Source organism: Diabrotica virgifera, chromosome 6 (genome assembly GCF_917563875.1).
Source record: "Diabrotica virgifera virgifera chromosome 6, PGI_DIABVI_V3a".
In the NCBI taxonomy this organism is placed as follows: Eukaryota; Metazoa; Arthropoda; class Insecta; order Coleoptera; family Chrysomelidae; genus Diabrotica; species Diabrotica virgifera.
Genome location: NC_065448.1, coordinates 8,300,766 through 8,316,110, shown reverse-complemented (window position 1 = coordinate 8,316,110; position 15,345 = coordinate 8,300,766). Strand labels below are relative to the sequence as shown.

At 29.6% G+C, this 15,345-nt stretch overlaps 1 protein-coding gene across 2 annotated transcripts in view; it reads right to left on the bottom strand.

The window, feature by feature from the left end:
- LOC114332007 (E3 ubiquitin-protein ligase Su(dx)) overlaps window positions 1-15,095 on the bottom strand; it is a 52,682-nt gene extending 37,587 nt beyond the window's left edge. For both annotated transcript variants that reach the window (XR_007698860.1, XM_028281704.2), the window contains exons 1-2: window positions 14,791-15,095; window positions 14,414-14,493 (exon numbers count right to left, since the gene is read on the bottom strand). Coding sequence is in view for 1 of the 2 variants with exons in the window: in XM_028281704.2 (XP_028137505.1) it covers window positions 14,414-14,471 (58 nt within the window). In the remaining variant the exon portion in view is untranslated. The remainder of the gene's footprint in view (window positions 1-14,413; window positions 14,494-14,790) is intronic.
- Between the last annotated feature and the right edge of the window lie 250 nt (window positions 15,096-15,345).

Below are 15,345 nucleotides of genomic sequence, written 5' to 3'. Positions count from 1 at the left end.
ATCTTAATAATCGTTATCTTTAACAATAGGCATCAATTTTTATCATAATATGTGAACATGATAATTAAGAGCCCCTTCCCATATCAGTTGGCCCACCTATGGAATTTGCAGTTTATAGCGGTTACCATAAACAAATCATAATCTATATACTTTTATAAGTTCCCATGTTATTATTTATTATGACATTTTATATTAATATATAATTTTGCTAAATCGTGGTTTTTCATTCATTGTTTCATAATTACTTTAAAACCATAGGTAGCTATCGAAAAATGACATCAAAACAATTGTCAATCAATGTCAAGTGTATTTTGTGATTTTCATCCCAAACCGTTTTTTCAGTGCGTCACAGATTATCGAATTCTCTCTACCGCATTACAGTTGGAAGTGACAAAAAAAAAAGAATGTGTGTGTATTTTGTACGCACGGAAGAAGTTATACTTCTATTATAATGAAGTTATACTTCTATCAACGAAATAAATATACTTAAAACAGTTTATTTATATTTTGTTTAATTATTAAACTAATTTTGATATTACCACTTTCAAAATTTTTTTATTAAAACAATACCAAAAATTAAAAAAAAAAAAGAATAATAAGAATCGTCCAATAGAGAATGCTCTACCAATAACCCATCAAGGCTTTGTTTACACGACTTCTCGGACGTAATTACAAATCAGAGTAACAAATAGATCAAGTGAAGTATAAAAATATAAAAATGTTTAATACTTATTATCTTACTCCCGGGGAAGACAAATCCAAAGACACAAAAATTATAATAAATATATCTACTAAAAACACTAATATATCATTTTCAAACCTTATTTGCGCTGATACATAAGTTGAATGATTTAGCAACTAAAAACATACTGTCTGTGTGCGCATGTGCCCAGGATAATAAAAATTCATTCTCAGTCATGCCTAAAGAGGTATAACTTCAAAAAGTATGTATGTGCATAATTATGTGCAAAATTATGTATTCCTTGATGGGTATTTGCATATTAAAACGACTTATACTTAAAGATGTATAATTGGTTGGCGATGACAATACTCTAAATAGATAACCAATCAATGATGCGAATAAAGATAATTTGACACAAGAATAATCGATGGTGACAGTATTTTTACAAATTATATGGTAAAATGACAATTATAATTTCTACAGGTTAGTATTTTTCAGCGATGTAAATATAAATATTTTATGTCATTTATTTTTACATTAAAATATTTTAAATGTTAATATTCTGGCAAATATTTGTATAAATATTGATGTTTATATCAATACATGCTTCTTTTCATGAGCATTTTTCAGTGCGTCACAAATGATAGGATTACGGATAGGTCCGTGATTATTTCATTCATAGAGATTCTGACCAATAGAAAGCTACAGAAATCTGAATTAAATCGATAATTTTTTATAATCTCCCGTCGTTAAGTATATTACGTCAGATGCCCTTCGTTGCTACGAAAAAATACCTTCAGTGACATTAATGACAATTAATGTTTTAAAAATTATAAAAGTGATGACTTTCAATCGTCAAATATTTATAAAAAAATGTGTGTTTAATGGTACTTACATAAATAAATTACAATAAAATTTTGGTTTTGAACAGTTTTATTCATGAAATAATCGCAACAAATTGCACTCGACCTCTGAAATTAATATAGAATTTTTGCTAGAAAAATTCAATAATTTCAGAGCTCTTGTGCAATTACTACTGATAATACATTTTAGTGACATGCCATTTTAGTTAAATCTGACAGTTGGAAATAAATTGGGAGTCACTAAAGGCTTTGAATATTGAGGACGCTGTGTCTAAATTTTACGATATTATCAATCATGTAATATTTTCTTATGTTCCTCAAAAAGTATGTAAGACAAGTACATTTCCAGTTTGGTGTAGCCCGGAGTTAAAACGATTAATAATAGAAAAGAAAAAATATCATAGAAGGTATAAGATGTTCAACAATTATGATGATTTTATTATTTTTCATAACTTAAGATCTGAATGTAGTAGACTAAGTAAAGATTGTTATAATTTATATGTTAGAGATTCTGAATTTAGAATTAATAATGACTCACGCACTTTTTAGAAATACATAAACAGTCGCAAGAAAAATTTTGAGGTACCTTGCCATTTATATTTAGGGTGTGAATCTATTCGCCAATTTTTTTTCTACGGTGTTCACTGACCACAATACTATCCCCCACAATATCAATTTGAAAATGCTGGTAACATGAGTTCATGCTCTTTTAACATTAATACTATTTTTGAGAGTATTCACAATTTGTCTCCTAAACTAAATTTTGGCCCTGATGGCATTCCTAACTATCTATTAAAACAATGTGTTTGTACTATTTCTAAGCCATTGTATATACTCTTTAATAAATCTTTGCAAGAAGGGGTTTTCCCTGATTGCTGGAAACGTAGTTACGTAAAACCTATATTTAAATCTGGTTCAAAGTCAAATGTTGAAAACTACAGAGCAGTTTGTACTTTATCAGCAATTCCAAAATTATTAGATTATTTAGTTACTAAGCAGCTTACTTGTGAATTCAGTAGTATTCTGGTGAACGAACAGCACTTGTACAGGGTAAATCTACAGTAACTAATTTACTTCTTTATCAGAATGACATTGTTATTGCTTTGGAAAACAAGTTACAAGTAGATTCCATCTATACTGACTTTTCTAAAGCATTCGATAAGGTCAATCATAATATATGTTACTTGTGAAACTTACAGCATATGGTATTTCTGGAAGTCTCTTTGATTGGATGCTAAGTTACCTGACTAATCGAAGTTTAAGTGTAAAAATAGGATGTTTTCTTTCTAATGCTTTTACAGCTACATCTGGAATACCGCAAGGTTCCCACTGTGGCCCCCTTCTATTTAATTTGTTCTTGAATAATGTTCACTCTATTTTTAAGGAAGTTAACTTTTTAATGTTTGCTGATGATGTTAAGGCCATCGGTACATAATTCGCAAATATTTTACAGGTATCCCTACTTTTTCTGTCTTTACATGGCAAATTACGTGTAGTACAATAATTCACACTGGTATGGATATGTAAACATTACTAGAATGTCATTCTACATGAAAATGTCATCATTAATTTAAAGAGTTAACTTTAATTAATTAACTTTTGAATGTTCTTGGATAACTGTTATTTTTATTATTGCAAATTATTAATTCAGTTAATAAATGTGATAATTTTTTCAATGACTATGTATTCAGTGATTGTAATAATTTATATGTACAACAAAAACTAATACTCAATCGAGAAAAGAGGAAAAGTGTTAAAGTGATTTTATAATAATACACTGGGGTGCAAAATTAACCGGACACCTTTAAAATGGGTCATTTTTGATGTCTCGAATTTCCTAAACCTGTTGTCCGATTTAAGTGATTTTTTAATATGTTATAGCCTTATTCGTTAACAATATCGCTGTAATAATATTGTTACTAAACGGGTAAATTTTCATTGTATACCGGGTGTACCAATGAAACTGTGTTTTTTCTGAAAATTCGCATCACCCTGTGGAATATTCTATCATTTATAAAATACTAAAATTAAAACCCAACTATAGATTCATGTTTTCTCAACATTCTGTTTTTTGATTCATTCGCTTATGTTGGACCATAAAAAAGTTAGGTACTTTAACAATTACCCATGTTTTTTCATGAATACAGGGTGTTTTTAAATAAGTGTGGCAAACTTCAAGGAGTAATTCTACATGAAAAAATAATGATAGTTTGCTTTATAAACCTATGTCCGGAAATGCTTCGTTTCTGAGATAGAGGGTGTTGAAATTTTTCTTACAAACTGACGATTTATGTATTGCTTTCAAACCGCTTGAGATATGCAAATGAAATTTAATGGGTGTTAAGACGTAGTTATTGTACATTTTTTGACATACAAGTAAAAATTTAATATTCACCATTGGCGCGCATACGGGTAATATGAGCGGGTCTATTACCCGTATGCGCGCCAATGGTGAATATTAAATGCTTAATTGTATATCAAAAAATGTGCAATAACTACGTCTTAAAACCGACCAAATTTCATTTGCATATCTCCACCGGTTTTAAAGCAATAAACAAATCGTCATTTTGTAATAAAAATTTCAACACCCCCTATCTCGGAAACGAAGCATTTGCAGACATACCGTTTATAAAGCAAACTCTCATTATTTTTTATGCAGAATTTCCCCTTAAAGTTGGCCATACTTATTTAAAACACCATGTATTGATGAAAAACATGGCTAGTTGTTAACGTACTTAACTTTTTTATGGTCCAGTGTAAGCGAATGAATCAAAAAACAAAATGTTGAGAAAACATGAGGCTATAGTTTGAATTTAATTTCAGTATTTTATAAATGCTAGAATGTTCCACAGCGTGATGCGAACTTTGCGAAAAAAACAGTTTGATTTGTACACCCGGTATACAATGAAAATTTAACTGTTTAGCAACAATACTGTTACAACGATATTGTTAAAGAATAAGGCAATAATATATTAAAAAATAACTTAAATCGGACAACAGGTTTCGGAAATTCCAGACATAAAAAATGACCCATTTTTAAGGTGTCCGGTTAATTTTGCACCCCAGTGTATATTGTTACTATGGAACGCTTACAATTTTGAACATCTTTAACAACAAAATACTTGGATCACAGAATATATTATCCTGATGTATTCTCTGCCTGGATCTTCCACAAATAATACACAATAAATAACTTTTTATTAAGTTCACGTCTTAAATCAATTATTTATCAAATACACTATAACAATATCAAATACACTATATCAATATTATTTAATCAACAACTCAAAATATTCCCGATGCCATGTCAAATATTTAAAATTGTCACTGATTGTCACTGTCTGACTAACAGTATGCTGACAATATTCTATTCGACTGAGTGCGTTGTGTGACAAAGATAGATTTGGAAATATTACCACGGACATTGTGTTCATTTTTTTCGAATACTGAAAAAACCAGTAAATATTTTTGAAAAATTTAAACGCAGAATGAAAAACTATATTATTACCGAGGCCCGAAAGTTCCTTAGAATAAATAAAAAGTTTATTTTGAATGAGATATTTGAAATTAAATATCACACTAAATTTTCTCTTAGTTTTTCACCCCTGTAACTTATTAAAATAAACATTATAGAAGTTCTCAGGGAGTTTCGGCCCTCGCCAATAACGTAATCTTTCATTCTGCGTTTAAATTTTTCAAAAATACTTATTAGTTTTCTCAGGATTCGAAAAAAATGAATCCCCATTTGAATAGCATTGCAGCCGAAAATACGTACCCATCCTCTTAAAATATATAAGACTGTCAAAAATGAGGATAACATTTCTCAGCTTCAGTCACAAGTAAATGATTTTTATGAGTGGTGCTAGACCCCACCAACAACCCCCTCCCAAACTTTTGCTAGATCCCATTCGCCTATTCACCATCCATATTTTATTAATAATACTCCTGTCACACGTGTGAACGAAATTCGGGATTTAGGTATAATATTTGATTGTAAATTAACATTTTACTCTCACATTGACCATACTGTTTCGAAGGCATTTAAGATATTGGGTTTTGTATTACGTTCATCAAAAGATTTGTCAATTCACACAATAAAAATCTTATATTGTAGTATCGTAAGATCAATCATTGAATATGGTTCTATTGTCTGGTCACCTAGTTATGCATATCAAACCCTAAATATTGAAAAGGTTCAAAACAAATTTTTACATTTTGCAGCTTTTAAGATGGGTTTAACAGTTGGAAATTATACTTATGACAATATATTAATGAGATTAAATTTACAAACTCTTGAACGCAGAAGAGTCATGTTGGATATTTGTTATCTTCGCAAAATTATCTCTGGTGTTATTAACTCCGAAGAATTGATAAGTCTTGTGTGCTTTAATATACCTGCTAGATTGACACGAACTCCACAAATATTCAAAGAACAACGGCATGCTACAAATTATGGTCAATATGCACCAATTAGTAGATTGGCCCTGTATGGAAACAAGTTTAGTCATCTAATAGATCTGTTTGATTCATCAGTCTCCTCTATTAAACAAGAAATCGGGCGACTTGAATTTTGAATTTAAAAAAAATTAAATAGATTTAACTGTTGTAATTAATTCAGTTGTTTTCATCATTTGAAAATAATTTATATTCTTTTTTATTTTTTATGTTTGTTTTATAGTTGTAGTTTTACGTGTATCTAATTTTTATATTTTCATTATTATGACGAAAGCTCTGCTTTATTGTATTTTGTGTGTATTGGGTTTATCCCGTTAATAAATAAATAAATAAAAACAAATCAATTGTGTTTATTGCATTTATAAAATGGTATTTTCTTTGATTTGTATAGTCTTATAAACTGTACAGATTACATTCGTAGATATATTATATTATAATTCGTAAATAATTTTTTTTTTTTTTTTCGATTATAGTGCCATCCATTGACAACTAGAATAAATGTTATAAATGTCACCGACGAAATATAATCACCGACGTGCGTTTTTTTCTGTCACATACAATTTAATGCGTTAGAAAGAAATAGAAAAACTGTGACGCACTGAAAGATGCTCATGAGAAAAATATTAAATATTCTGACAACTGTCAGAATTAACTAAAATGTCATGTAATGATTTGCAACATTCTTAAAATCCTATATGACATCAAAATTAATGATGCACTGAAAAAAAGGGTTTGGGATCATCTGTAGCAGGGTTGGCAAAAATCGAGGTTTTTTGCAAAAAACAAAAACCAGGGTTTTTTTGTTTAAACCAGGTTTACTTGGTTTAAACCAGGTTTATTTTATACAAAGTATTATAAGTCTAAATACTTTAATAGTATATTATGCAACGAGCATTTAATGATGGTCATTATGAAGCGAACATGGGGGATACGAAATGAGCCGCCTAGTGGCGAGTTTCGTATAGAGTACGAGCTTCATAATGATAATTAAATGCAAGTTGTATACACGATTTTTTCTATGATCATTTACAACAAAAAATATATTCAGATTTATTAATTTTGTAACACAAACAAATTAGTAGTTTGTCAATTTGACAGTTTGTTTACATATTGAGAACTGTCAAAGCGTATGTATTTGACTCGCCATCGGTCACTGTGCGTGCACCACCTTTATCGTGAATGCCATATTGCGATTCTATTGGTTAAAAATCTGTATCGTAATGAAAATATGGATCATAATGAAGTTCATTATGATACAGGTAGTGAAATCATATTATGAGAATAGAAAAAAAATGAATAAATTATTTTACAAAATAATAGTAATAAACAATGAAAAAAATGATTAATGTCCAGTTGCACCAACAAATAACCGATTGATTTGGATTGCCCGTTTATTTTAAAATATAATTGTCAAAAAACTGTCAAATTAAAAACAGAAATTTTAACGATTCTTTCAAAAGATATTAAATTTTAACCTTTTTCGAAAGAAACGAAAAGTGTTCTATTGTTATATTTGATGGTAAAAAATTTAAAATTTTTCGGGAGAATCGTTAAAGTTTCCGTTTTAAATTGACAGATTTTTGACAATTATTATATTTTAAAATAAACGGGCAATCCAAATCAAAAAATCAATTGTTTATTTGTTGGTGCAACTGGACATACGCCAACTTTTATTTTTATTTACACACAAAAAATTAATATAACAGAAAAAAGATCTTCAAACATAATAATATTCAAATAACTGAGTTCGAAAATACAAAAATAAAATTTATATATCTTCAGTTTCTTCATTTGCGGCAGATGTATTAAAAACTTGAAATAAAAACACCAGTTTTGGTTTAAACCCCTGTTTAAACTAAGGTTTTAAGCATGTTGGTTTTAACCTGCCAACCCTGATCTGTAGTTTTAAAATAGGTCGAGGTAACATCTTTAGTCGACGTATCTTTACTTATAACACTATACATGAGGAAATGTACATACTCCTACCTCGTATAGAGGCCCCTATGGGGAATAACAAATGACCATTAAAAAGTGTCTGCTCCCATTGTTTAATAATACACAGGGCGAGTTTCGCATTTTGACAGAAATTTATATTCGTCATGATTTTTGAACGGTCAGATTGATGTGTCTCTTATTTTGGTCAATCGTTACACTATTACCACCTAATCAACTGATTTATTCAAACTAGAAAAAAATCAGGTCCGGCTTTAAGAAATTAGTTTGTTTGGATCTTAGAAAAAATTTCACCCTGTATAAGCTTTTTGAAAACTCTAATATTAATTTTACAAATTAGACAAATAGGCAATTAAAATGACGAATTTATTTTTTCCCCACACGATTACTTAATTTTTTATAAAAAAATCAAATTTGACTTTGAATTAAAAATTTGGTAAAGTGAACCATAGATTTAAAAAAAATTAACTTTTATTACAAAAATAATTTTTTTAAACAAATATTTGATTTATGTTACCACCCAATCAACTGATTTATTCAAACTAAAAAAAACAGGTCCGGCTTTAAAAAATTAGTTCGTTTTGGTCTTAGAAAAAATTTCACCCTGTATACGCTTTTTGAAAACTCTAATATGAATTTTACAAATTAGACAAATAAGCAATTAAAATGGCATATTTATTTTTTTTACCACACGATTACTTAATTTTTTATTAAAAAATCAAATTTGTCAAAATCACAATTTTACCATAAAAATAAAAAAAATTAAACAACGTTTTTCTTAAAATTAAAGTTTCACCATTTTTTTTCTGTAACACGTCTAGATCTAAAACTCCCCATAACACTGCTCTTTGGACTCTATAGTTTAACATAGACGTGATCAAATAGATAAATTTTAAATTTTTTCACTTAATTTTTGCGATTTAACTTTGCAATTCACGAAGCTGCACCTTTCATTTTTAAAAATTTATAACTTTTACGAGAAGAAGACTGAAAGTCTACAACAATTGTCATAGTCTTCATAATGGTAAGAGATAAGCGCTGTAAAAATTTCAGAAAAAAAAAATTTTAATGGAACGTTGTAGTAAGTTAAACCGTGATTTCATCTTTTTTTTTTCATTTTTAGGTTAAAATTCCGATTTTGACTAATTTGATTTTTTAATAAAAAATTAAGTAATCGTGTGGAGAAAAAATAAATACGCCATTTTAATTGCCTATTTGTCTAATTTGTAAAATTCATATTAGAGTTTTCAAAAAGCGTATACAGGGTGAAATTTTTTCTAAGACCAAAACAAAATAATTTTTTAAATCCGGGCCTGATTTTTTTCTAGTTTGGATAAATCAGTTGATTGGGTGGTAACATAAATTAAATATTTGTTAAAAAAAAATTAATTTTTGTAATAAAAGTAATTTTTTGAAGTTATACTTCTTTACCGGCGATAGAGGGTAAATTTTTATATGGGAAAACCTAGCGACCGGGCGCATGCGCATTATAACTTTGTTCTGATTGGATGTTCAAATGACATGTCAAAAATTATTCAATATGGTGGCTGTGGCACAGCTGTAGTTAGATTATTTATGGTTGTTGCGTTTTAAAATTTGTGTGAAAAGAAACAACAAACAAAAGTTAGTTAATAGTTATACTGCCTTTTTAAATAGTTTTCATATACCTATATTTTTGGACTTTTGGACTATTTTGGACAAGGAAAACTCATTCTAATTTGGTAAGTCCTAGTTTTTATTATAATCATATTGTAATTATACATTTGGATTAGGTTGAAATACATACATTTATTTTCTCAAGAATGCGGATTTTAGAGAGAAATCCCAAATTAGGTTCGATTTTTATTTTTAAATTATGATTTTTTGGCGTAGATTTATTTATCTAGTAGGTATGTAATGCTTTGATTTACATACTTAATTTGATTACCAACAAAAGTTCTACCAATCTTCATCTAATATATTGTTTTCTTACTGTTTTGTTATATTTTTATATTTTCTTCCACAAAATTTAAACTACATAATTTTCAAAACAATTGTCAAACAGTACACCGTTCAGTTACCCTATTTTTCCACATGATAAATAATGTGCGATTGGACGAGTGAGTCTACGCTTCGATTACGAGTCAAAGCGGCACGAAATTCAAGAGTTCAATTCCCGATGCAAGTTTTATTTTTTTATTTTTTTATGCATATTATGATTGTAAGTATATTTGTTATATAATTTTTTTTTCAGCAAATGCGTATTTAAAATTTTTGCCAACAATTATTATCGTCCAGAAATCATTTTTTCTTTGTGGCATTTTTCAATGTGTTTGTGTGCGTTTTATTCTTTTATTTTTTTAAATTTTTGGTATAGTCCTAAAAATCACATAATATGTAGTAGAAGTATAACTTCTTACGTGCGTACAAAGTACACACACATTCTTGTTTTAAATCTATGATTCACTTTACCAAACTTTTAATTATTATTCATAGTCAAATTTGATATTTTTATAAAAAATTAAGTAATTATGTGGGGAAAAAATAAATATGCCATTTTAATTGCCTATTTGTCTAATTTGTAAAATTCATATTAGAGTTTTCAAAAAGCGTATACAGGGTGAAATTTTTTCTAATACCCAAACGAACTAATTTTTTAAAGCCAGACATGATTTTTTTCTAGTTTGAATAAATCAGTTGATTGGGTGGTAACATAAATCAAATATTTGTTAAAAAAAATTTATTTTTGTAATAAAAGTTAATTTTTTTAAATCTATGGTTTACTTTACCAAACTTTTAATTCATAGTCAAATTTTATTTTTTATAAAAAATTAAGTAATCAAGTGGGGAAAAAATAAATATGCCATTTTAATTGCCTATTTGTCCAATTTGTAAAATTCATATTAGAGTTTTCAAAAAGCGTATACAAGGTGAAACTTTTTCTAAGACCCAAACGAACTAATTTCTTAAAGCCGGACCTGATTTTTTTCTAGTTTGAATAAATCAGTTGATTAGGTGGTAATAGTGTAACGATTGACCAAAATAAGAGACACATCAATCTGACCGTTCAAAAATTATGACGAATATAAATTTCTGTCAAAATGCAAAACTCGCCCTGTATATTAATAAACAAGGGGAGCAGACACTTTTTAATGGTCATTTGTTATTCCCCATAGGAGCCTCTATACGAGGTAGGAGTATGTACAGTTCCTCATGACTCACCCTGTATTAAGCTGATATTAGGGCTTTTGATTCAATGGAAATTAAAGATTTTGTAATAAATTTGAATTTTCAATTAATAACTTCTAGCCCACATTATCCTGGTCTTGCTAAAAAGACCATTCATATGATTAAACAAATGATCAAGGAACACAAGGAGTAGGGAAAAGATATAGAATAGAATACTGTAGTACACCAATAATTCCAAGTTTAAATGCTAGACCAAGTGAGCTGTTAACCGCTTAAAGCACACATTTATTTGCAAAAATACGTCAAAAAATTACCTATTTATTTTATTACAGTAAAATAAACTACGAACAAGACTATTGTCACTAGATATAATCTAAGGTCAAAAAACGCATGTTTTATTAGAAAAATATAAAATAACAAATACCCTCATGCGCTCAACCGAGTTAACTCGGTCGTAACTTTTTACATACAAAATACTACAAGTAAGAGAAGAAAATCGCAATTACTTCAAGTATAATAATGTTAAATATTGCTAACAGTGTGATACACTCTAAAACAAGGGGTTACACACAGAGGTACGTCACAGTCAGGGCAGAACGTGACGTCAGCAAAATAGAATTCTACTCATCGTGATCCCACCCCAGTCGGCAGTCGATAGTAGAAAGTTTAAAATTAGAAACGAAAAAACAAGTGGGCCCGGGCGCCCATATAAAAATTTTTAGGGGGGCCAGACGTGAAGATGTTGCAGATTACATTTCGTATATTTTGGATAACCATATATAGTTTAGAGCACCCAAAAAGCTAGGGGGGGCACGGCCCCCCTGCCTATAGGTATGGGCGCCCATGCAAGTGGGGATATCGTTATTTAGCGCTAGAGGAGGTAAAACGCGTAGGCGCCTTTTATATAGTACAAATATTTTAAACACGAGTTAACTCGGTTAAGCGAAAGTAGAAACGTAGTTTAAAACCGAGTTAACTTGGGTAAGCACGTTAAGCGGTTAATGAGCAGAATTATTATGTACAAAACTTCCCCCTCAATGTGTGAGTTAGATCCTAAAATTCAAAATAATGTTGAGGATAAACTTTTACAAGCACAATTAAAATTTAATTATTTAATAATGAAGTTCAATATGATAAATTAGCTGTTGATAAGAATGTAGATCCTGGTCAAAAGGTTGTCATTAAAGATAACATGTGGGTTCCAGGCAAAATAATTGAATGGTGGGCTACAACAATGTTGTAAGCGACAGAATTGAGATTATGCAGGAGATGAAAAAAACATATTGACAAGCTATTTATGAACATACGGATACCAACATTGCGGTACGAAAAACTCGGGGAAGGCAAAATGTTTTTAGCCAGATTGAAAGATGCTCGCATTGGTCTTTGGATATACAATAATATTGTATTAAAACCTCACTTTGACCCAATATGTCGCTTACAACATTGTTGTAGCCCACCATTCAATTGCCAAATTTGAGAAAACCCAATCTTATTATGTGTTAGATGAAAACAATAATATTTTAAGAAGAAATGCTATACATTTAAAACCTTCTATGACTGACAGACAAGTTTAAGATGATCCTGATATAGTTGTTCCATTTTATCTTTGCCCATTCGTCATGATTCATTTTCAAACGAGTTACCTAAATCAAAACATAAAGTGAAACATATGTCGATGTGCAGTATCATTGTTACATACTCTCATTGGTATAAAGTAGGAATGACAGTGTAATAAGAAATTTTAGGATAAACGTATAGATATTTGAAAATCTTAAAAAGTAGCTAATCTACATGAGATGCTACTTTAACTTTTAGCATGACGATTAATGTACTTCAAATGAAGCCTAATCTTATCTTGTTTCAGTGTATAAAGTAGAAAAACTGATATAGCTAACGTTATTAAAATTATTGAAGATTTTTCTTTTCATATACAGTAAACATATCAGTAACGGCCACTAAAAATGAAAGAACTATTGGCCAATATAGAAAGGTGGCAGGTAACATAAGTTTTTCTGTACCTTTTTTCAAGAGTAGTGGTATGTAGAGGTATAAGGTTTACCTAAGGTATCTTAAAATAAGTTTCTTATAGTTTTGTATGATTCTTAGGTCAGCTTGCTCATTCTGAGTTCAACTCTAGTTCAGTGCCATAGCCGAGTTTAAGTCAGGAAGTGCTGTGTACGGTGGTACGCACTTCATGCATTGAACTCGGTAATGGTGCTGAACTAGAGTTGAACTCCAAATGAGCAAGCGGGCCTTATAGTGTTTGTATTATTCTGAGATGTTTGATATTTTAAATATCTATTGTTGTTATGATGTAGCTTTGTTAAAACTTTTATAAATGGACGCTGTTAAGAAATAAATATAGTTTTCTGTGGCCATAAAGTGAAGAAGAATGACATGACATGGCAGGTTTTATAGATATTGTGGAAAATCTGAGGTAGAAGCCCCCATGCATAGTGATGGTTCTAGGAAGACATTATATCTCCATATTTCTTCTAAAACTACAGTACAACCTGCCATATCCGGACCTCCCCATATCCGGACCGTTCTGTGCCTTCCGGATCTACCGAAATCTACCGAGAAAGGCAGTCGGACAACGCACTAAAAGAAGAACTAAAAGATGGCAAAATAATGTATTATAGAATCTATAAAACGTGTCTATCGACGAAAGTTATTGACGGCGTTGATTACTGGAATGTATGAAGGAGAAAACGTTTCAGAGACTGTAAAAGTAGTGGTCTGATATCCGAATTTTTTCATATCCGGATCGGTCTGTCGCCACATTGATCCGGATATGGCAGGTTTTACTGTATCTAGAAATATTCCCATATGCTTCTCAGTAAAATTGATAAGTTTATCAGTTATAACAACAATTGTCAAAATCTTTAATTATTCATACAAAGTAAAATAAAAATGTAATCCTAATCATGACTAATCATTTTGTTTAACATATTCTTTATCAAAAAACGTGCATGAATAAACCAAAAGTCATTATTATCTATTTAAAAATTTAAATTATGTATCAAGGTTCACGACACTATAAATTTGGATTTCCCTGAATTATAAATAACCTGCATGTGGTTTTCCTGTGTTTTGCTAAGTGTGAAGGATTAAAAAAATCATAAAACTGTTGTAAATCACATGTATTATGACAAAATGTTACAAGAAAAGAAAACAATAGCAAATAACCTAAGAATTCGGACTCAAAGGTTAATTGTACACCTACATTGTGCTAAATTCATAATATATTATGTTAAATATACCCTTTGTATTACAAACAGGTACTTACCAGTAATACTAAGCTGGTAAAAGGCAGCCCCTGCAACATTTCCTTGAGCTTGATCCATTTCTAACAATCAAATTAAAGACCTACAAAGTATATGGACATGGTTTATACACAACAACAAACAAATAATTGGTTTCTTAATCACCAATGACAATGATGTAACTTCATGTACGATAATTACTAATTTTTACTTGAATTTTGGGATCAATTCCCTATCATTTTTTTTAATTATATTTAAACTGGGGTCACGAGTAAAACAACTATCAAAATGACTCCCAGGGAGCTGTTGACTATTAATTTATTTATCACTTGGACGAAAAGAATACATTTCTTGATAAATTGTTTGAAAGTGTACAATAAAAAACGAAAAGATAACTTACCAAGCGCTGACGTAGGGGAACATTACACAATAAAAATACGTGATTTCAAATAAAATATTACTCCAGGGTTATTGTCTTTCTAAATACGTATGGCAATTCATTGGATATGCACTTCGGATCGAACCTCTGAGAAAATTACACAGTAACAATTATTTACGAAAATATATTGACAACACAAAACCTGTCCGACATTTTTCATTATTCTTTCACTTCACAATCGTACCAAAATTAGTTCAATTACAGTCAAACTCCCTAAAATATTTTATAAAAGACGGATTTTATTTGTTCTTTCAATTAAAAGCGATTCTAGTATGCATACAATATAAATAACTCTGTTATCTTATCTATTATTCGTATAATTAATTTATTGTTATTGTATAAAGATAACATTTTTGTTTTGTAATATTTCTTTATGATGTTGGTATAATTGGTCTGATAGATTCAAATATTTCACATTTTAAGAAATAGAAGTCTCTGTTAAGATTTTCCAAATGGAAATCAAATCGAATCGTCAGAATAAACTTAATTTAAAGGAGAAGCCCCAGTAAAAATAGT